The sequence below is a fragment of the Lagopus muta genome, chromosome 5 (genome assembly GCF_023343835.1).
Source record: "Lagopus muta isolate bLagMut1 chromosome 5, bLagMut1 primary, whole genome shotgun sequence".
NCBI classification, from domain to species: domain Eukaryota; kingdom Metazoa; phylum Chordata; class Aves; order Galliformes; family Phasianidae; genus Lagopus; species Lagopus muta.
The window spans coordinates 49982846-50004902 of NC_064437.1; the positions used below are offsets into that span (position 1 = coordinate 49982846).

Here is a 22057-nt window from a genome sequence, read left to right on the forward strand (position 1 = left end):
TGAAGAAGCATGTTTGTTCCACTTAGTCACGACTTAGTTCTATTATATTGTTATTGTTATAACTGGTTGTTATTGAACGTTAACAGTTGCTTAGTTGTGCTCTTAGGTTTGTCTATAGTATAGTATATATAGGTGTATTGTGTCTTTCTGACGTTTCAAACTGACTCTTGAAGTTGAAATAAACACCAGTTTTCTTGAATTATGTGTTTGGCTTTTTTTTGTTTGTTTGCTTGGGTTTTTTTTTTTTTTTTTTTTTTTTTTCTTTTGCTGCTTTTGTTTTTTGTTTGTTTTGCCTCCCCTGTATAGGAATGGTGTCTTTAGAAATGTTTGTTATTTACCCATTGTGCAGTAGTAATAACATACTTGTTGAGGATGGCCTGAATTGCTTTTCTCAGGTGACTGGTGTGCTTAGCAGAACTTTGCGGGAGAGGAATGGGATCAGCGCATGATAATGCTTGATTTTTGAATCTTTTTAAAGAATTTTCTTTGGAGAGAAGATAGTGCCAGTTCCTCAATGTGGAAGACAGGCTTTCTCACCTCTTCATTCAAATACAACAGAGAATAAGCTGCCCGTCTCTCAAATTTGGCTTTCCTTCCTAAGTAGAGATGAATGCATCTGTCGTGAAATCTTGTTTAATGTTTTCATAGGTAGTTTTACGCTTTGAGGTCCTTTGTCCTTCTGTCCGGATCTTCTGTTTTCTCCCACCTGTGCTTTGGTTATCTGTCTAGACTGACCTTTTTCAGGGCTAGAGTTGAGCTCTTTCAGGACTTGAGAAGAGTGCATCGCTGATGACTCTTAGCTAGGTGGTAGGTGAGCGTTTCTGCCTTTTATGCAAGTGTCATAGCTGGAGGCATAATAAATAACAAAGTGAAAGTCATGGCACAGTCTTAAACAGTGGGCCGTACTTAGCGTATTGCTTCTTTGCCTTTCTCAGAGTTCTGTCTGCTTTGTTCCACGCTCAGCACAAGTTCAACCAGCTGCTCATCTTGCCCCCCATCTTGTTCTTCTGTACAGTTCAAGTTAATTTTAGAGCCCATCAATACATGCCTGTTGAGCAGGACTGTTCCTCCCGTTGCGCAACCTTGCTCTTGCCTGCAGAGAGATTCACGGTCCATCACGCTGCTTTGAATGACGGCTTGATTGCTTGTCATTAAATCACCAAATAAGCTTTGAAACCAAGAAAAATCTACAAGGTAAGTGCAGGATAGGAAGCACGTTGAATTCCTTGTGGTATGATTTCTTTGTTGATTTGATTGTTCTTTTCCCCACCAAATGTAAAATGTCGTAGTTTCCAATATTTTCTTCCAGCTCTTGCGGGTAAAAATGTTGCACGTGGAACAGCTGTGACAGTGGGTTTTCCTTGTTGGGTTTTTGCTCCTTTCCATGAAAGGAGAACCGAATATTTTGGGGAGTCTTCTTTGTGATAGGACAGCTTTAAGTAGGCATGCTAATACCTGAGCTTCTTGGGGCTCGACTTGTGCTGTGACTGAAGAAAAGTCGAGCTATGAACAAGAAGTGCGTATGTGGGTGAGCACGTGCGTCTGCATGCGTGTAGGCCAGCCGGCGCGGCGCCCGCACGATGGCGCTGCGGCCCTTCTGATCCCGAGTCAGCAGCCCTCCCTCTGCCAGCGGCGGGGAGCAGAAGTGCTTTGCTCCTTTCCGACGCGCCCGAATCTCGGCGCGCTTGGCCGAGCTTCGTGGAGCTGTGCTGCTGCTAGTGGAGCTCCTTCAGCTCCTGCATTTCCCTGTCGCCTGTAGGGAGCGTCTGTACTGCAGCACATTCCATGTCTCTCCCCTCTGTCACTTCTGGAGTTACCTTTTGCACACTCGCCCTGCTGAAGAGATGTACTGCCTATACAGTGTTGTTTCAGAACGGTGCCCAGCGCTTCATGGGCTTCTGTGCCATTTCCTGTACCTGGAAAGGATTGAAAATTACATTGCAACTCATCTGAACCGCCTGGGGGCAAAGGTTGGGCTGCCCTCTGCACGCTGGCACCCAGTGCCTGCATTGCTTGAAGGTTTTCCAGTTTTCTCATGAACATCTAGTGTTGTTCCTCAGTACATCTGTACCAGTCGCTAAGGCATCCTCTTGAAAGCTCTCTGAAGAGTGGAATTATTACCAAAAAGTGTATATTTGCCGAATATTTACTTTACTTCTTTTTAGTCTTTAATACTTCTGTTTAAATTACTTTACTACTTTTTAATCTTTACTTCCGTCTTCAGTGGAAAGGCTCTCCCTCAGGTTTCCCATACCCTGGAGGTTAGTGAGAGGGTCTGGGGAATGGGAGACTTCCCTTAGTCAGGGAAGAGGTGATCCGTAAGTGCCTAGGCAGTACTAAGGTCCACAAGTCCATGGGACCTGATGGGGTGCATCCACGTGTGCTGAGGGAGCTGGCAGAGGTCATTGCCGAACCTCCCTCCATCATCTTTGTGAGGTCTTGCATAATGAGGGAGGTCATGAAGACTGAAGGATAGCCAGTGTCACTCCAGTCTTCAAAAAGGGCAAGAAGGAAGACCTGGGTAATTATAGGCCTGTCAGCCTCCCCTCTGTCCCTGGAAAGGTGATGGTACAGCTTGTGCTGGATGCCATCTCCAGACAACTGGGAGAAAAGGAGGTTATCAGGAGTAGTCAGCATGGGTTCACCAAGGGGAGGTCTTACTCAACCAACCTGATGGCCTTCTATGATGTTGTGACATGCTGGGTGGATGGGGGGAGAGCGTAGATGTAGTCTACCTTGATTTTAGAATGGCATTTGATACTGTCTCCCACGACATCCTTATAACAAAGCTGAGGAAGTGTGGGATAGACGAGTGGACAGTGAGGTGGGTTGAGAACTGGCTGACTGGCAGAGCACAGAGGGTTGTCGTTGGTGGTGCAGAGTCTGCCTGGAGACCTGTAACCAGTGGTGTCCCCCAGGGGTCTGTGCTGGGTCCGGTCTTGTTCAACATCTTCATCAATGACCTTGATGGGGGGATAGTGGCCACCCTCAGCAAGTTTGCTGATGATACAAAGTTGGGAGGATTGGCTGACACGCCTGAAGGCTGGGCTGCCATTCAGCGAGACCTGGACAGGCTGGAGAGCTGGGCAGTAAGAAACCAGATGAGGTTCAACAAAAGCAAGTGTAGGGTCGTGCACCTAGGGAGGAATAATTGCATGCACCAGTACAGGCTGGGGGATGAGCTGCTGGAGAGGAGCTCTGCAGAGAGGGACCTGGGCGTCCTGGTGGACAACAGGTTGGCCATGAGCCAGCAGTGTGCCCTTGTGGCCAAAAAGGCCAATGGCATTCTGGGGTGCATTAAAAAGAGCGTGGCCAGCAGGTCGAGGGAGGTGATCCTCCCCCTCTACTCTGCCCTGGTAAGGCCTCATCTGGAGTACTGTGTCCAGTTCTGGGCTCCCCAGTACAAAGAAGACAGGGACCTCTTGGAAAGAGTCCAGCAGAGGGCCACAAAAATGGTGAAGGGCCTGGAGCATCTCCCCTATGAAGAAAGGCTGAGTGAACTGGGTCTGTTTAGCCTTGAGAAAAGACGAGTGAGAGGGGGTGGAATCCAGGTTAATAAATATCTGAGGTGTGGGGGCCATAGTGGTGAGGCCTGTCTCTTTCCAGTGGTACGTGGAGACAGGACAAAGGGAAACGGACATAAGCTGCAGCAGAGGAAGTTCCTCACGAATGTGCGCAAGAACTTCTTTACGGTGAGGGTGATGGAGCACTGGAACAGGCTGCCCAGGGGGGTTGTGGAGTCTCCTTCTCTGGAGATATTCAAGACTTGCCTGGACGCCTACCTGTGCGACCTGGTGTAGGTATTAGGCAGAAAAGAGATCCTCTGTAGTTTAAGGTCAAGTATGGGAGATCACCTTTGCTAAGGAAGAGTTTGTTTTTGAAGTTGCTGAATTTAACATTCATAGATCCCCCTATTAAGTTCATCTCTAGTTTTTCCCAGAAACATTGATGTGAAACAAAAATGTGATTCTACTCTGGGAGCTTAGAATGCATGTCTAGTAAATGCTACAATCTCCTTTTATTTCTGAGTGCTCTACGGGAATGAGATTTCTCCTTTTGAGAAACGGAGTTTGGATGTTTTATGGTACAAAAATTCCAAATTGCACCTTTCCTGCTGGATGCTGAAGACTTCTTGCGCTCTGCGATTTATTGTTGAAAGAAGGTGTCATTGTTTCCGGTGGGATGGAATTGTGTTGCTTCACAATGTCTAGTGACTATGCTATGTTTTGGCTCTATGAGGAAAACAGTGTTGATAACACATTGATGTTTCTAGTTGTTGCTGAGCTGCGCTGCACAGAGCTGAGGACCCCTCAGTCTGTCCCACTGTGCTACTGATGAGGAGCAAGAAAAGGAGCTGAGAGGCACAGGGTGCCCAAGGAGCTGGCCAAGGCGATATTCCTTGCAGAAGGAGAGTTTGCAGAGGAGGAGGAGTTAATCTCTGGCTCTCTCTTCAAGTGCTTGGAGACTTGCCGGGCACTTGTTGGTGGGTGGTGAGCAATTGATTGCTTGTGCATCGCTTGTTACGTACATATGTATGTATGTCATAATTATTTTCCTGTTCCTTTTCTCCATCTTTGCACATAGTTTTATTTTCACCCATAAGTTCTACTTTTTTTTTTTTTTTAATTCTCTCCCCCATCCCATTTGAACAACATTTCCAACTGCTTGAAGTGTGTTCTGTTTAAGTCTTTTTCATTGTAAAAGTGATGTCTTGGTGTCACTGCATGCCAGATGGGGAAGAATGAAAATACTGGGGAAAAAAAGTGGAAAAGGACAGGTGTACTATCTATTAAGGTGAAGTATTGTACCTCATGAGCAGGTACAGCTCAGAGACCTCATTGAACATGGGTAATTTTGACCATATCTGGGGAAAGCTGTTCAGTAATGCTTTCATGTGCCTGTGGTTAACCAAGAAAGATGTAGGTGTTCTTCTCTGCTACTGTTTGAAGCGTTCTAGCCTGGAGTACACATTTCAGAGTCTTCTCTATTCCTCCAGTCTCAACTACAGCTAGAACAGGTAATATTGAGGCAGAGGAGGCCTTTGCAGCGGGGTGCTGTGAAATCCTGGGCTCCCCGTGCCACGAAATGGCAGGATAAGGGTCGCCGTGTCCCCGGAGGGGGGGAACTGGCAGAGGGGCTGCCCCTGCCACCCCAGGCTGCCTCTCGAGGCGCAGCAGGCGCATGCAGGCCTGCCTTCTGCTTCTCAAGCGAGAAATCACAACGCGAGAGCAGGATCCTGCTAAATGCCGCTTTGCGAGCAGCCATCGCTGCACGTGAGTGAGGCGGCGGTTATGAGACGTGCGGCCCCTTTGGCGGCGTCGGCGGTTTGCGGTTGCCTAGCGACCTGCGGGAGCGACCGTGCTCGGCGGGGGTCCGTTTGTTTCCCGTAAGACGGCGTTTGCTGAAGCTCGGGCGGTATTTCAGGGCGGGCTTTCCCCTGTTTTGAACAGCTGCCCGTCGTGCTTGCAAGCTGTAGGGAGAGGGAAGGGAACGCCTGGCCCGTTCCCTTCAGCGTGACTTTCGGCGATGTCTGCCTAGCCCTGTCCGACTCGGTAGCTGCGTTTTGCTGGTCGGGTAGGAGGGCTGAGCTGTGTGTTGCTCCATCCCGGCTTTTTGTGCTGCTCGCGCAGATCAAAAACGTGACTGCTGTCAGCGAGCGAAGGGCCGTGCCCCAGCGCTGGTCCCATCGGCCGCTTTAACCGCTGAAGTTTATCAAAGGTTTCCTATTCCCTATTAGCACTTACGGACACTGTATGTGCGCTGCTGGAGCTTGGCGTGAGGGTGTAGGGTTGTAAGGCGGCTGAATCGCTGTCCAAGCTGTAGGAAGCCGGGCAGCACCAAGTGTTAGAGTGCTTTTTGCCGTGACAGGTGAGTGATATCCTGACAAGCTATTTCAGAGGGCAAATATAAACTGCAAAGATGGCACCTGTAGTATCAGAGGAAGAAGTAGCAGGAGAATGAAGTGTGGGCAAAATACGCGGGTATTTGTATGTCAGATGTGCGTCTTAAGGGTTATTTGGGTGTCCTGTCACGCTGAATCAATTACACTTTTCTGTAGCAGATCACTGCTGAGACTGAGATGCACTGAAGGAGTTAAATTGCGGATTTAAAAGCCAACAGTTGTACTCTGGCATGAGGTTTTCTGATGTTTAGTATCCTCTTAATACCAAAGCTACCTGTTAGACTTCACAGTGCCTCTGAGTCCTGCCTTGTGTAAAACTGCATCGGGTTATCCTTTTTCATACCAACGATTGATTAGGTGCCACAGGGATAAGCCATTGCAATGTTCTATTGTGATAAGCTTCTATTCCAAAAGGAGACTCGAACTGCAAAATGAGATGATGGGAAAGGTTATGTGGAGCGGGCCTGCTTTTACTAAATGGTATCTGTGACTATTTCCATCAGCCATCATGGCTCTAGCAAGGCTGTGCTACATGCAAAAGGCTTTTTCCCGATGGGCGGTTGTGGTGTGATTTAGTCTGACAGGCCGCTTGGCACCACAGGGTTTGCTCCTTGTAGGGAGATGGAGGGGAGAATAGGAAAAAGGTTACACTTGTGGGTTTGAAATAAAGTTGAGTAGAACAGAAAAGGAAGACGAAGCAAGAGTCAGTCCACACACACAAAGCAAACTGCAGATATCACTTAGTCTCATGTTTCCTAACTGAGCTTAGGAAATCTGCATCATGTGTTGAAAGAGCAAAGAATAATTTCTTTTTGTATCATCTTGCAGAATGGAAACAAATTCAGAAGAAGATAACATTTTGAGACCATCCTATGTAGCTGGCATAGAGCTTCCTGAAAGAACAGGACTGGTAAATGTGGAAGACATAAAAACAAATCTCTCTGATGAGTTTAGTTCAGTTTCTTCAAGCTCAGACATGAGCCGGGTAAGAAAGCTTCAATATTAAAATTAATTGGATCTTGTAAAAGAAACTTCATTCTTTTCTTGGTAAGAAGAATTAGAATCTTAAAGAAGAGATGACAGTCATCTGTGCCTTTAGACTGTGCATAGACACGTGTGTGTGTGTTGCTTTGATACCTTGTGAGGTGCCCCAGTCTCAGTGGGTGAAGCTGACGTCACTTCAGAGAAGCAGAGTGATGGAAGACTTGTGCTTATAGTTGGCCTGAATGCAGTACATGAGTGTACTGCAGTATTATTTGTTTTGAAACTCTAGGCTCTCACAAGGAAGTTTAGCAGGGGCCAAAGCACTTGTGAAAACAGAGTGAAATATTTGTGCTTCCCGTGTCATCAAATGAATCTGTTACAACAGGCTGATGACAAGAATGCTGTGTAAATGTGCTAATCATCAAAGAGAGGATCTAGTCAGATTTGTAACTTCCAGCTCTTTCCATTTTAGAGGTCTAGTTTGGAGCCTAGGGGACACATACAAGTTTGCCTGCGCATTAAGCCCTTCACAGCACTGGAAAGAGCAAATGGATCACAGGTAGGACATTTACTTAATCTTAACACTAAAAACAAACAAACAAAAAAAGCAAACTACCAAACAAAAGAAAACAAACTACCCTTAATGTATACGTGTTTTCTTTTCCCCTTATGATGATCTTTTAAAACACTTTTGATGCCTGCGTTACTTGTGCTTCCTTTTAATAGGGGTGTGTTTCACTTGAGGACTCAACAAGCGTTATACTGAAACCCCCTAAGAGCTCCTGGAGTCGACCGACTGACAAAACTGCAGGACAGGCGATACAGAAATTCAGCTTTTCACGAGTAAATGAATTTTCTTTAAATGCCTCTAAGTTATGTGTGGAAGATGTTGCTTGTCTTCTGTTACTTAACATAAAACAAACAAGCTTCTCTTAAGAATTCTCTGTATGATTATAAGCGTGTATCTGACTCCTACAAGTATGTAAGGATTGCTTAAACAATCTAAAGAGATTAACCAGCTTCTTGGTAACGTTCAGGTGTTTGGACCTGAAACAACTCAAGAAGAATTCTTTGAAGGTACAGTGAAGCAGCCAGTGCTAGACTTCCTAGAAGGATGTAATCGCCTTGTTTTTACGTATGGCGTTAGAAATGCTGGGAAAACCTACACATTCCAAGGTAAGAGTAGAAATTTTTTTTTTTCCTTGAATTAGTTTCTTAAAGCAGGATTTACTTCAGATTATTTCAGAGAGGGGAGGAAGCCTGGAAAACAGTTGAAAGCTTGCATATTTGTTAAATGTGGGATTTTGCTGCGTTTTCTTTTCCCCCTTCTCTTATGGCTAAGCTGATGCAGAACATCCTGGCTGTTTTCAAGTGATGCCCTGTAATGTCTGAGGAATGGGTTGTGTTTCACTAGTAAAACTGCAAACGCTGCTTCAGACTGTAACTGGCCTCTAAACTCTTTGTGTGTGCCTTGAGATTCAAATCAGTTATCTTCGTCTTCGTTTACTTTGTACGTTGCTCATGATAATTCTGGGGCCTTTCTTTTGCTTACAGGGACAGAAGATGATGTTGGTATTTTGCCAAGGACGATGGATATGTTGTTTAAAACTATTGGAGGAAGGCTGTACACAAAAATGGATCTGAAACCTATTCGGTGGCGAGATTACCTAAAACTGACCAAAGACCAAGTGAGAGAAGAAGCTGCTCTTAAAAATTCCTTGCTTCGTCTGACAAAAGAGGTAGGAGACTACTTCATAAAGAAACGATGAGTACATGCGTCTTGAGAGAGCTCAGTGTGATCCTGTGCATTGTGTGATGAAAGAGGCTTGTGTGTTCTCACGTAGTTGTTTATTCATCTTTCTGTTCCTGTCGAAAAAGAATGAAGCATCTTCTTAGTGGCATGCCACACCATAGTGGGGTATTTCAGTTGTGGAGTTAGATTGATCTTATTGAGGAGTTAGTTAAGTGTGCGTCAAAGGCAGGTGGCAGTCAGACTCTTTCTGAATAACTTTGAGAGCCCAGGCACGTGTTAAGTCTGGCTGCAATGATGTGTAAGTATGGCGGGGGGAAACAACACCTGTCTTCTACATCTGCATGAACCAAAGCTGTGTAAAACTGTTCCCGGTTTAGTGAGGATGTGGAAAGAAAATGCAGTGAACAGCTGTATGCTGATCTTAACTCTCTAATGGAGTAGGATGAGATGTGATCATGTGCTAGAGGTGCCTCCTCTGGTTTCAAGAGCCATGTTTGTAGGTAGAACACTTGACCTGATAAGCTGAGTAGCCGCAAGCTTTGCTGCCTACCCAAAGCCAGATCTGTGTGCGTTGTGTAGATGAAAATTTCCCAGTTTTTCTTCTTAAGCATACTGTGTCTGGTAGGTGAGACTCCTCGTCTTCACTTTAGTAGATGGGAATTTCTTTCTACTTTTGTGCTTTAATAGGAAAAAAAAAACACCACTCAGAATCTGTAGCCTGGGAACTGATAATGCGTGTGTGAACATCATAAGTTCTGGATGTTGGGAACCATTTTATATTATTAAGCAGTTTGGACAAAGAAAATAGTATATTTACAAAGTTTAGAGTTAATTTCAGTTGTGTAAGACTTTGACAGCCTGTGTTAAGAAGCAATGAGCTGCTTACCTACACTAAATGATAAAGTATTCTACCTTAACTTCAGTTTCCAAGAGTTGACCCAATAAGCCATAAGATATGGAAGTCCTGAATTATGAAAATGACAAAAAGAAAAATACTTCAGGAATCCTCGTTTGATGAAATCGAGGGTAATATGCAGACTACAACCGGGCTGTTGGAAATCATTCTGTTAAGTAACTCCTTCCAGTTTGGGATTCTCTTCCATTTTTTCTTTTTCCCCCCTGTATCGGCGAGCTGTAGTATGTTACAGTAAAGGAAATGCCAGGAATGAGAAGTAAGGTAAAAACACAGGAATGTATGAGTGCACTGAAGCAATTGTAATGTACAGCCAGGATTTTGGTGTTGGCATATTGAAACTATGCTGTATTGCTTTCTGGGAGGGCCATATAGCTGTATTTTAAAAAAAGAAGAAAACAAAACAAAACAAAAAAACAAGAAAACCAAACAGGCAACAGGTGGTGTGTTGGTGCTGTACTTCAGTAATAAATCCAGAAGTCTCTCTTTTCTTTTGCAGGTAGACCATCGCAATAGCCCTAACGGCAAAGCACCGGCTGATTCTAAGGGTATGTTTTGTATTAAACAATACAGAAGCTTTTCTAACTGCTAAGGTCAAGAACTGACTCTTGGCTAATGTTAGTAATAAAAGGATTATTTGGCTTTTATTTGTGATGGATTGGAATAATGGGCAGGACATCTGGGCAGAAAACAGAAGGGATGAAGTGGTTAGGAGACTACTTGGACGTCTAGCCTAACCTGGTGTTAAGCACGAGGTGTAAGTAAAACGAAGAGAAAGAGTATGGCTTGTGATAAGATTCCTAGTGATATTCTGACAGGCTTTCAGGGCATTTAAGAACTACATTAAAAAGCCTTTGAAGAGTTCAGAATATTTCTAACCCAACTAGACGCGTTAGATTAGGTTTTGGAAGTGAAAAAGCAAGCTCTCAAGTAGATGTGTCTTTGCGAAGGTGTAGGGCAAGCATATGACTTCCAGATGCTCTGTGTGTGTATGGGAGGAGGGGGATGTCCGTGGTTTTTGCCTGGGAAAAGTTTTCTTTAATTAACAAGGCTGCTGTAATCTTAGTCGTTACTTATTTTTAAATGCAATTAGTTTTGCTGTCTCTAGATTGACTTGTAATATTTTCTACTTTGCAGGTGTAGGAAATCTCTCAAAAGGATCAGAACAATCTAGCAGATTATCTCTAGATAATTTCTCAAAGTTCTCTGTTTGGGTTTCATTTCTTGAGATTTACAACGAATGTTTTTATGATTTACTGGCTCCTATGTCGGATGACAAGAAAAAGAAGACGCTTGGCCTTGCTCTAGACATCAAGGGATATTCTTACGTGAAAGGTAACTGGAGTGCTTTGCAAATCACCAAGCTTGTCATGGAAAAGTGCTATTTCTGTAATAATGTTTCTTCTGAAATAGAAAACTCTTAAATGTGTTCAGTTTAGCTCTAGAAATGTCTGCTTGAATGCAGAGGCATACTGTATCTTGTCCTTTTCCATGGGAGGAAGAATCTTAGTCTTATCTCTCGTCAGCTTATCGTGTGTCCGAAGCAGACTTAATACAATATTTTCTTGTGTTGCCTAAATGTATTATTCTTTGTTTGTATACCTCATTTCTTGTTCACTTTTCCTTTTGCTAATGAAGCTGCCAAAGTCACTTTTCCTTCTTTTGAAAGGTCTGCAGTGGGTTCAGGTCTCTGATTGTGAAGAAGCTTTTAGACTTTTTAAACTGGGACAGAAACACCGGAGTTTTGCAAGCCCAAAGCTGAATGCTTGCTCCAGCCGAAGGTGGGAGACTTTGTCTGAGGTTGGGTATAAGATGGTGTGGGGAAGAGGGATAAGTGAAAATACTGCCTGTGGCTTTTGTAGGGCAGAAGGCTTTAAAAAGGCTTGATATCGAGTGTTCCATTAGATATCCTGTAACTGCATGTGATTCTAGTGCTTGAAGCAAGATGGATTAGTCCTTCAAGCAGATAAGCGTGTACAAAAGCCAATGGTTTTATCAAAAACTCTCAGCAGAATAACTAAGCCTTCTTCTGTCTAAGTACTGGTGGGTTGGGGGAGGGAAGAAAAGCAAAATAAGCTGAGAAAAAAGTCTCTTTAAAAGGCTTACTGCATCCAGTAGAATTATGAAGTTAATTGAATCTCAAGTAGATCCAGCAGCGTTTTGACTAGATGTTGTAGATTTGTAAAAATATATATGTATTTCTGACTATTGATCTTGCTTCATTTCTCCTTACTGGTTTTTAAATGTCTCCTTTTAGCCACAGTATATTTACCATCAAGTTACTAAAAATTGAAGACCTTGAAATGCCACGAGTGACACGAGTCAATGAGTAAGTTCAGAGCAAAGGTCCCTTCTTCTTTTGGGGTGAAATTGTCAGTTGTTTTCAGTGTTGGTGTATTGATGCTAGGCTACGTACTCAGTGTTCCCTGATGGAGCCTCGTGTATGAGTGGTGGTTCCCCATTTCCTATCGTCATACGGTACTAAACCATCCAGTTGCAGTGCTGTTCTGCATCTTGTGCCCTCTGTTCAGCACAGTGTTCCTCTATCCTGCTCCACTTGACTTCTGAACTAACGTTAAGTCCTCAGAAAGAAGCGCATGGCAGAAAAATGGAAGCTTTGTTGAAGAAGCATTTGGCAGGAAGTAGCGTGCAGCTTCACTAGGAAAGCAACATTAAAAAGCATGGGAGGGTTCAAGAAATTCTTCCTTTGGGAGGAGTGGTTGTGTTAGAATGAAAATAATCAGGGCACGTTCCGAGGCAAGAAAACTTAATTTTCCTTATCTGCCTTCAGGTTCTCCCTGTGTGATCTTGCTGGTTCAGAAAGGTATACCAAGACGCGCAACGAAGGTGATAGGCTGAAAGAGAGTGGAAATATCAATACGTCTCTCCTGACTCTAAGCAAGTGTATTAGTGCACTCAGGATCAGTCAGCAGTCAAAGTAAGTCCTTGTACAAACTGGAAACCAGGTGTGGATTTCAGGTATTGCATGCAACGTTTAAGCTATTGTCTAAAATGCAGAGTACAAAACTAAGGCTTGAGTGAAAAGTATACGTAGACTTCTGCAGTTGTGTGAAGCCTTGTTGATCTAACAAAGTGGTCTATAAACTTGTCTGCTTTGTTTATTTTTTATTTGTTTTAATAAGCCTTTAAGTTCTGAATCTTTGAACATGTTATCGTGGACTTAAGCAACTTAACATTGTTTCTTCTGGCCTTGCCTTCTCAAAGAAATCCTGGGATAAGATAGACAATTTCTCTTCACTATTATCTCCACAATAATGCAGACAGAAGAGAAGCCTACGTGCTACTTTTGCCTGCGGTTGGGCTCTAAGTGAGTGCAGGCAGAACTTTCTGTTTTTTAAAAGGATGTAGTATTTATTTACAGTCACAGCTGGATGCAACCGCTCAGGAGCAGCTTTCTCTGTAGATTCTCATTTCAAGATGTCTTTCTCCCACACAGATTAAGTGTGCTCTGTGCTTGGGAAATGCCATTGTGTGCTTTAAGAAATTCTCTTGTTTGCTAACACTCTGCCTGGTAGCCTACTCAAATTCTGTTGTGCTTTAAAGAAGATGAAAATAGGCCTAGCTAGAGGTTTACTCTCTCGTCGGTCCTTCTTTTCTAGGTAAGAAGGGTGCCTTTAAAGTTAGCTGCTTCTTGAAGAGCTGTGATGTATTCAGAACTGTTTTATGTTCTGGTCCTGATCACTTGACATCTTAACAACTCAGAAGAAATGTGCTGAAGCTTAATCACTTATCATATTGATAGATGACTTTGATAGTCATTTTCTTAACACGACTCTTGTTTAGCACTCCTGCAGTAGAGCTGCTTATGGGTTGTGTGTGTGCTGTGACAGCAGTGTAACTATCTGAAGCTTTCTTGCACTATTTGCAGAATTCAGTAGCTGTCAAGAGTGCAGTGGGCAACCTCACTAGGGAGGTGAGGTTTTCTTACAAGTAGAAACTGTTTTCTGAGAAGTAGATAGGCCGTTTTTGCAAAGATGGTAAGGGAAAGAGAAAGGAGAGAGAGAATTGAAGGTAATGTGAGGCCGTGTGACCTAACAGAGGCCAAATGTTGAACGTACTTTTTGTTTTAAATATTCTCGTGCGATGTCCAAGAAGATAAAGGCTGCGTAGTAGCTGGAACAACCACACAACCTGTCTGCAGACTAGCAAAAAGCGATAGCATTAAAAACCGCCCACAACCCAAACTGATGTAAGGACTACTGCCGCTATTAATATGCTGTCTTCCACTTGGATAGCTCGTACACTGAACTGAAGGTGTTAACTTGTGGTAATGGGCTTTGCTGTGGTTTTTGTCTCCAAAGGGTGCAGCAGCACATACCGTTTCGGGAGAGTAAGTTGACGCACTTTCTTCAGGGATTCTTCAGTGGAAAAGGGAAGATACACATGTTAGTAAACATCAGCCAGTGTGCTTCAGCCTATGATGAAACATTCAATGTGCTGAGGTTCTCAGCTCTTGCACAAAAAGTGAGTGTGCTGTAGTCTCTCCTGGGGTTGTTGTGCTTCTTTGGGGTGTGAGGGCGGAAGCCCTTCTCTTCTGAGAATCTTATTCCTGAAAGGTATTCAGCCTAACAAGAAGCAACTTGTTATATTGGGAGGAAATTCTCCACTATTGACTTAATTTTCCTCTCTTCCCAAAATATGATCCCACCCAGGAAAGCAAATCCAGCTAGCCCATACGTGTTGTAATTTTGACTCTTGTTCAGGTCAAGCCCTGACAATATAAATGGAGCAGCAAAGAGTTTGAAAGGCTGTGTTATGGCCGTAAGAGGCTTCAGTGGGGAAGAAGCGGAGGTTAGTCAGAATGGGTAGGAATGAGAGTCATGATATAAGGCTGAAGAAGTTAAAGTGTCCGATCAGTGCTGCAGGCTTGATGGAAGTGTTTGAAGCGTTGGCAGTTTGTTGTCTGAAGCGTGATTGGTGGATGTGTGCCCTCGGATTGTGGCCGTATCTAAGGAGGTTAAGTGGGAAAGTAGAAGGAGCAGCCTATGAGGGTGATGTGGTTGTGCAAGACAAAGACCTGAAAAGATGATGTCCAGTTGCATTGAGTGGAATTGGAGCAACTGGAAACTGAAAGCAAAAGCAGAAACCTGTGGCTTCGTGAAGTGGCAGTTCTTGCACGTTGTTTGGCTAGTGATAGTCTTGAGACTAAGGGGAGGATTGGAGTCTGCAGTAATTCCTTTCTACTTTCTTGAAAACTGGTTGAAGTAGTGACCAAACAAAGGCTATAGGCCAAGGGAGTAGTAAGCTCTGGAGAGGAAACGACAGCAGGTCCCTCTTGGAAGTTCTAGTCAAGGTTGAAGGAATACTGATGGCTTTGTTCTTTTATTTCCTGGGCAGGTTATAGTAACGGATGCATCTGTTCCTCCTTGTGATGAGTCATTTGGCCAGAACTCAGCCAGTGGGTCATCAATGCCTTGTTGCTCTAAAATGACCGTCCCAAGGAGAAGCACTGGATTTCTGTGGGACCGGACCCAAAAAGATGGAGTGGAAGATGATGACTATGAGATGGAGCAAGAACATAAGAAGTCAGGAGAAGAAACAGTGCTGAAATACGAAGAAAATAAAGTCCTGGTAGGGAAAGAAGAATATTCAGTAAGTGCCCAGACTGCTTTAAGAATTAGTGCATCCCTGAGGCTTGTAACAACATCCTTCTTTTCTTCCATCTCCCTCCTCTTCGTTCTGAGCACCCTTTCTGTCCCTAAATTCAATGTTAAGAACTAAGTGGAATTTCCGAATTACTGAATGGCCAGGGTTGGAAGGGACCTCAAGGATCATGGATCTCCAACCCCCCTGCCACATGCAGGGACACCAACCTCCCCATTCAATACCAGACTAGGCTGCCCAGGTCTCCATCCAATCTGGCCTTGAACACCTCTAGGGATGGGGCACCCATAATCTCTCTGGGCAGCCTGTTCCAGCACTTCACCACTTCCTCTGTAAAGAACTTCCCCCTGACATCCAACTTAAATCGTCCCTCCCTCAACTTAAAACCCTTTGCCCTTGTCCTGCTGTTATCTGTCCTTTCAACGAGGTAATTCCCCTCCTGTCTGTGGATGAATTTGGAATGACTGTGACTTAGTGTCTTGTGTGGGGAAGCTGTGTGAAATGTGTCCAAATTGAAATAGAGCAATGAGGCATGCAGATGTGTTATTATTTTCTTGTGGTCAGTACATAGCAAGGATACAGGTGTTTTATTCTCTTTTAGGACCTTGCTTTGCTTCTTTTAAAAGTAACTTCTAGATTGGGCAAAGAGGCAGGAACAGAAGGCTTGAGAATATTTTGGTAGCATTTAATTAGTATTTTTTCTCCCACCACCCCCTTCCCCCACCCACCCCCCCAAAAAAAAGTGCATCTGCAAAGTAACAGCTGAATTCTATATAAGTTATCTGCTTTAGATTTCTTGGCAAATGACTTATCTGAGCAAGCCTGTAAGTTATTGAGCTAGGACCAAATGTGAAGGCTTCTGTTTATGAATAAGTTAATAAAAGAAGTGGGAGGTCATTTTCAAATAGAGTGAAGGGAGAAAACTCAGTTCTAGCGAAACCATTGCTTGATGAAAAACTTAATAGTGCTGTTATCCTAGGCACTGCTGAATCTTGTGGAAGACTCGAAGAACCAACTTATTGCTGAGAAGAAGGACAAGTTACTGCTGGAACTGAAAATTCGTGATGAAGTGGCCCAAGAATTTACCCGATATTTTGCTCAGCAGGAAACAGAGTTCAAGTAAGTTAGCTTTAAACGCTCTTAAAGTTATTGGTTGAAAAGGAAAGGTGAGGGTGTATTCCCGTGTTGATGAGAGTTGGATTCGATGGAAGAATAGTCTATTATTCTGCTGGACTTGCTCTTTTACTCTTACTTGGTCTCTGGTAAGAAATCAGTTTCTACCTGGACGGTGGATTGTAGGAGAAATACGGCGTAGGAAAGGCTTTGATTTGGAGGCTGAGGTGAGGAGGGTATCTTTACTGACTGCTCTCTTAGTGGCAAACAGAATTTTTCTGGCTCGAGGAGCTCAGGAAGAAGTCTTCTAGTAAACATTTGCATCTGTTGTCACCTGCTGCTGCTCTCCCTCACCTCCATCAGATCTTGGGGAGTGGGGAAATACATTTCTATGTCAGTGTAGCAGTAATATTCTGTGTATTATTCTGTGGTGCCAAAATAGAGAAACATCTTTGTTTTCAAGAAACTGCGCTAATAACGTAGCGGTTGAGATGGGTTGGCTTTTAGCTGACGTATGTTCTGTCTTTTGTTCTACAGAGAATGCCTTTCCCAGGAACGAGAACGGCTTGAAGAAAATTCTGAAAAGCGCCTTGACATTTTCAAGGAACTTGTAAGTGGTTATGCTGACAACCCAGGCGAAGAGAAACTAAAGAATCTGCCTCGCAGCGAACAAGCTGAACCCCTGGTATTTTTTCGTTCTTGCTTTTTCTTAAATATTTTCCTTTTTACTAGTTAAGTGGTATGGGCGCGTCTTAGGGAGCTAAAAGGCTGGTCACGAGGAAACGCAGGCTGTGTTGCTGTATGGTGAGCAAGATGCATCTATTCTTCATCTAGTACGAATGGTTGCTGAGCCTTTCAGAAAGCTTTGGGAATTTGACGGCTTTTCTTTGTGTTTCTGCAACAGAAAACGAAAAATTACCCTGTGTTCAAGGAAAAAGGGAATCCTAGCTTATAGGTTAAATTTGCAGGAGTTGTATCTGTGGTAATATAAGAAAGGAGTGTGATAGTGGGTCGTCAAATACTATAAAATATAATAGCTGTTGCTAGATTGCCAATTCATATCTCCCACTCCCCGCGCCCCCCAGTACAACTCTCTGTTAAGTTGCACGTGAACTTGCAAGGTGGGCTTTGAAGCTGGAATTAAAAACTGTTTAGGTGGTTGACTTCACAGTGGCTATCCAAACTATCTGTAGAAGTAACAGCTATTGCGTAGGTAGCTATCCACCAACTGTAACTGACAAGAAATTGTGTTCCAGGGTGGAGAACATAGCGCAGTGCGTGACACCTGTGCTGATCTTGAGGGCATTCTTGATTCTCTGCAGCGTGATGTTATGGATATTAAAAAGCAAGCTGTGGCAGCACATGGTTACATTGCATCCCTGGAGGATGCACAGGAAGCTATTGGTCGGCTTGAGGAGCAGCTGGAAAAAACTGGCTTTGAACTCATGAAGACCAAGGAAGAGCTGACAGAGAAAAACACCAAACTACTGAAAACTGAGGAAGAGCTGAGACAGAAGAACAAAGGTGAGTTGTGTGATGCCATGGGTAGAAGAAAGAAATAGTTCACTAATCCGAAGTAGAAATAACCAATTTGAGCTGGAAGTAGAGGAGATGTTCTACGTTTGGAACCATCGCCTGTATACAATACAAAGCCTGTGTGCAATATGAAGTGATTGTTTGTTCTGTGCATGTGTTCAGGTTGAACAATTGCACAGTTCTTGGTTATTTCATGTTTTTTCCGCTTAGGCTGCAGCTAGCAGGCTGAAGCTTTCAGAAGTATGGGGTTAAATGTCTCTGTGTAGATTTTGCTGTTATATTGTAATCCCTGCTCTTCTTTACATCTTGCTGATGCAACCTTTTCATTCCAACAAATACAACTGTTGAAACACTCCTATAAGTGCAGGCCACGTGCAAATGAATTAATTTCTTCAAATCTTCTCCAGCATCAGAATGCCTGGGAACATCTGGGATTACTGAATGAACTACCTATTGGCTACTTATTAATGCCAGTTTTTCTGTGTGTTACAGACTTTGAAATGAAGGTGATTCAATTGGATGAGTCTGTTGAGCAACTGAAAGAAGCAACCGAGGTAACTTTATCAAGAAAATCCTGTGCAGGATTATTTGTTTAAAACCAAGTTGTGGTAGCTTAAAATGCTGTTCCAGTAGGCTCCAGGAGTAGCTTTCTCACCAAGTTTAGCGAAACTGAACTTGCGTTTAAAATGCATTGTGCAATTCGGCTACTTAACACTGCATTAGAAGCTGATGACTGAACTATTTTTTTGTTTTTATTTCCAAGAGAATGAATGTGCAAAACGAAAGGATTCAAGTGCTAACAGACATCGTGGTGCAGAAAGATGCCATTATTACAAAGCTACAAGACTTGAGATCTCATTTAGAAGAAAAAGTGAAGGACTATGTGAGTTTTGCCCATCTCACTATCTTTACACCGAAACAACCCATCCCAAACCCTATGCTTGTAATGCATTCACTTCTGTAAAAGTGATTTTCTGTATGAAGCTGGTACTGTTTGAAACTGTAAACAATTCAGGTTAATCTGAAGATAGTTGTTGTTAACACAAGCAACAAAAATATCAGTGTGTTCCACCAACTGCTACCTCACGCTCCTACATCAAAGGAAGAGCAGCAGTAGGAGTATATTGAGCGGAGTTTGAAGTATGAGTGGATGGCCAGGATACCTCTACATTCTATGCAGTTAATAGAACTCTCCTGACTAATGTACTGCAAGCTACTGAGTATGTGAAGAGTAGCTTGGCTAGAAGTGTGTGTGCATACCACTTCTGGTGGCTTTTCTTCATTTTCTACCTTGATGTGTGGTAGCCTGAAGTAGCTCTGAAAGCATTTATAGTTAATTCTGTCACTCTGGTAAACTCCTCTTGATTGTGTGCAAGTCTTTTGCTTTGTAACCTGCTAGGCTCTTGCTCTCCCTTGTATACTGCACCGAGTATTGTGCTCGTCCTTATCTGAAGGTGTACCTGTTCTTGCTGTGCGTTAAGTGGTCCTTTTGTTCAGCTTCAATGTAACTGGTCTTATATCAATACAGGAAAAGACTATAACTACTTTTAAAACAAAGCTGGCAAATGAGAACTCTAATAAAGTTAGTGAAAGCAGCCGATTCAAGGGACGTGAGGAAAGTGAGTTGGAAGTGGGCAGAAAGCGCTGTTTTGAAGATAAGCCTCCTGTGGAAGAGCCACCTCCAAAGAAAGGTACAGTTTCTTCCATCGCTGAACCAGGGGTCTTCCAAAAAACCAAATTGATTCCTATTCTGGAATGGAAGCAAAAGGTTGTGAAGCGCAACCTTATGGTATGAGGAGAAAATCCCGTGTTATTCTGTCAATAGAAGTAACTGTAATGTAAATATCCCTTTTGCAGAAGGTCCTATGCTGTTCATTTTTGAATGCTTAAAATAAAAGCTTTTTGCACTATTTATTTCCTTTTTGCTGCTTTTTCCTCATCCACAGCTTAGCTGTAGTCCCTTCCTTTCTTGCCTTTCCCTTGCGAAATATGTGCAAGAGAGGAAAGCAATGCCTTGTTTGTATGAGAATGCTTCTCTTGGATGATTTCCCTCTGCCATCTTTAGGATCCAGTATTCATGCCAAATAATGTGACCACTGAATGGTATCACGTATATTTGTATTACCAGAGACAGAGGAAGAGAAATACAGCTGATGTGGACTTTGTCGTACTTCAAATTGTAGTAGGCTTGTTATAATCATATGACTGAAGCTCTCATTTAAAAAGTTAATGGTAGTACTCTTCCAGCTAGGAATTAAAATGGATAACTGATACTCACAAGGTCAGCCTTGAGTTTTCTGTGAAGAAATACTGACTATTCAATCATGTTGAATGTTGGTTTTTTTTAATTTGTATTATAAGTGTCCAATTACTGTTTAATATATTTTCTTTCACTATATTAAATATACACAATGTAACAATGAGCACAGGTGTGTTGTGCTGATTCTCTTATAGAATTTAGTTATCCTAGTAGCGTGAGCAAAATTTCATTAGAGACGATAGGTTATCTTGGTTTGAAGTTCAGGGTATTTACACCATTCACTGAGCTTTAGGTCCTGTTTCCCATGTTTTGGGATCATGCTTTTTCCTTACTTGGTGCATAAGGAGCTTCTAGACTAAACATCACATACCTTCTTGCAGTCTTACTTCTCTTGCTTTAGTGTTTGCTTGTACATTTCAGCACAAAGCATTTAGATTACTTCCAAGTCTTCCAATGGAGGATTTTACTCGCCTTTGCTAGAGGTGCTGGGAGCAATTAAAACCCAAAACCTGGTTTGGGATTGAAGATGCCACTGCTGTTGCTTCAGAACGACTTCTAAATCACTTGGGGGCCATCTATGGAACTTGTTGGATCGGTTAAGAGGCCGTTTCCAGGCAATCCACGTGTATCTGTGTGTAATGCTGGCTGTGTGTGCATGCTACAAAGTTTTTTCACAGTGCTTTTCTGTGGTTGTAGTAATAACAGGACTCTACAAAATTTCTGTGGAATATATTGTGCTGTCACAATCCCTAGTCATTTAAGTCTTGACTTATTTTTTCAATGCTGAAGCAAAGTATGCATATTACTTAATGGACGTAGCTGGATTCTAAAGCAAGGAAGAAGTACAGCAGGAGTCACTTCTGATAGGAAGAAAATGCATGTAATTTTAGTTAGTGCTCACTAGTTAAGGAAAAACCAGCCCCAAGCTAATGCAATGTTTATGGAAACTTGAGTCTGCAAATGTGTACCTTTCTCTGAGCAAGCTTTCTATGCAAAATAGTAGGTGTGGACAGAAGTAGGAATCCTCATAAGTTGTTTAGAGACCAACTGAAAAAAAGGAGGCAGCAGATACCCACACTGAAGTGATCAACTTTTCCCGGATTTTACCTTTTTAAAGTAAGAGCACCATGAGCTTAAATGAAACTTCTCAGAGAACTGTCTAATACCTCTTAGATATATCTGTGTCATAGGGATTGCTGAAGCAGGGAAGGTGGAAGCAATATAGCTGAATTATCTGTTTCATTCCCATGTTTCTTAAAACTAACCACATGTTCTACTAGTGTGCAGTGGAAGGTTGGAGTAGTGCCACGGTAAAAGTGTTCTTGCGGACTGAAAGCTTTTTGCTGCAAACTATGTCTAGAAGTCTGAGGCACGTGATTACGAGTTCAGAGGGCTTTAACTCCATTTTTACTTTCAAATACCATGAGATGTGAGGGTATGGCTTTCATGTTAAGACAGTTTTTCATTTAGTAGTTGATACTTGGTATTGTGAACTACTACCGAATATTGATTTTCATCAACGTGAGCTGCATTCCTTTTCTTTGTGTGGTGTTTTTTTTCCAGTTGTTGTGAAGGAGAGAAAGAAAAAGAGCAGTCTAGAGCAAAAGAGAATGGAATACATGAAGCAGAAGTGCTCTGCATACCATATGGAAGTACTAGCACTGAGGGAAAGATCTGAAACCTCGGAACGTCACTTAGCTGTGCTTGAAGAGCATTGCAGGAGAGAAGAAAATAAAAAAGAAGGTCTCAGTAAGCAGGTCACAAGCCTGCGTACTAAGCTCTCTTTTTCTGAAGAAACAGCTGCTGACCTCTGTGAACAACTTCGGCAGTGTCAAGCTGAGTATCAGGAAATTGCTTCTGAGCTGGATGAACAGAGATCTGTAAATATGGGGCTGGAAGAAAAAAATGTTCAACTAAATAACATCATAGAAGCTGCCAAACAAAACATAATTGATAAAGTGTCACAAGTAA

General features: G+C 42.9%; 1 protein-coding gene across 1 annotated transcript in view; it reads left to right on the top strand.

The window, feature by feature from the left end:
• The first annotated feature begins 5281 nt into the window (after window positions 1-5281).
• LOC125693686 (kinesin-like protein KIF20B) overlaps window positions 5282-22057 on the top strand; it is a 52168-nt gene continuing 35392 nt past the window's right edge. The window contains exon 1 of the mRNA XM_048945880.1: window positions 5282-5386. Within this exon, the coding sequence (XP_048801837.1) occupies window positions 5292-5386 (95 nt within the window). The 5' untranslated portion in view covers window positions 5282-5291. The remainder of the gene's footprint in view (window positions 5387-22057) is intronic.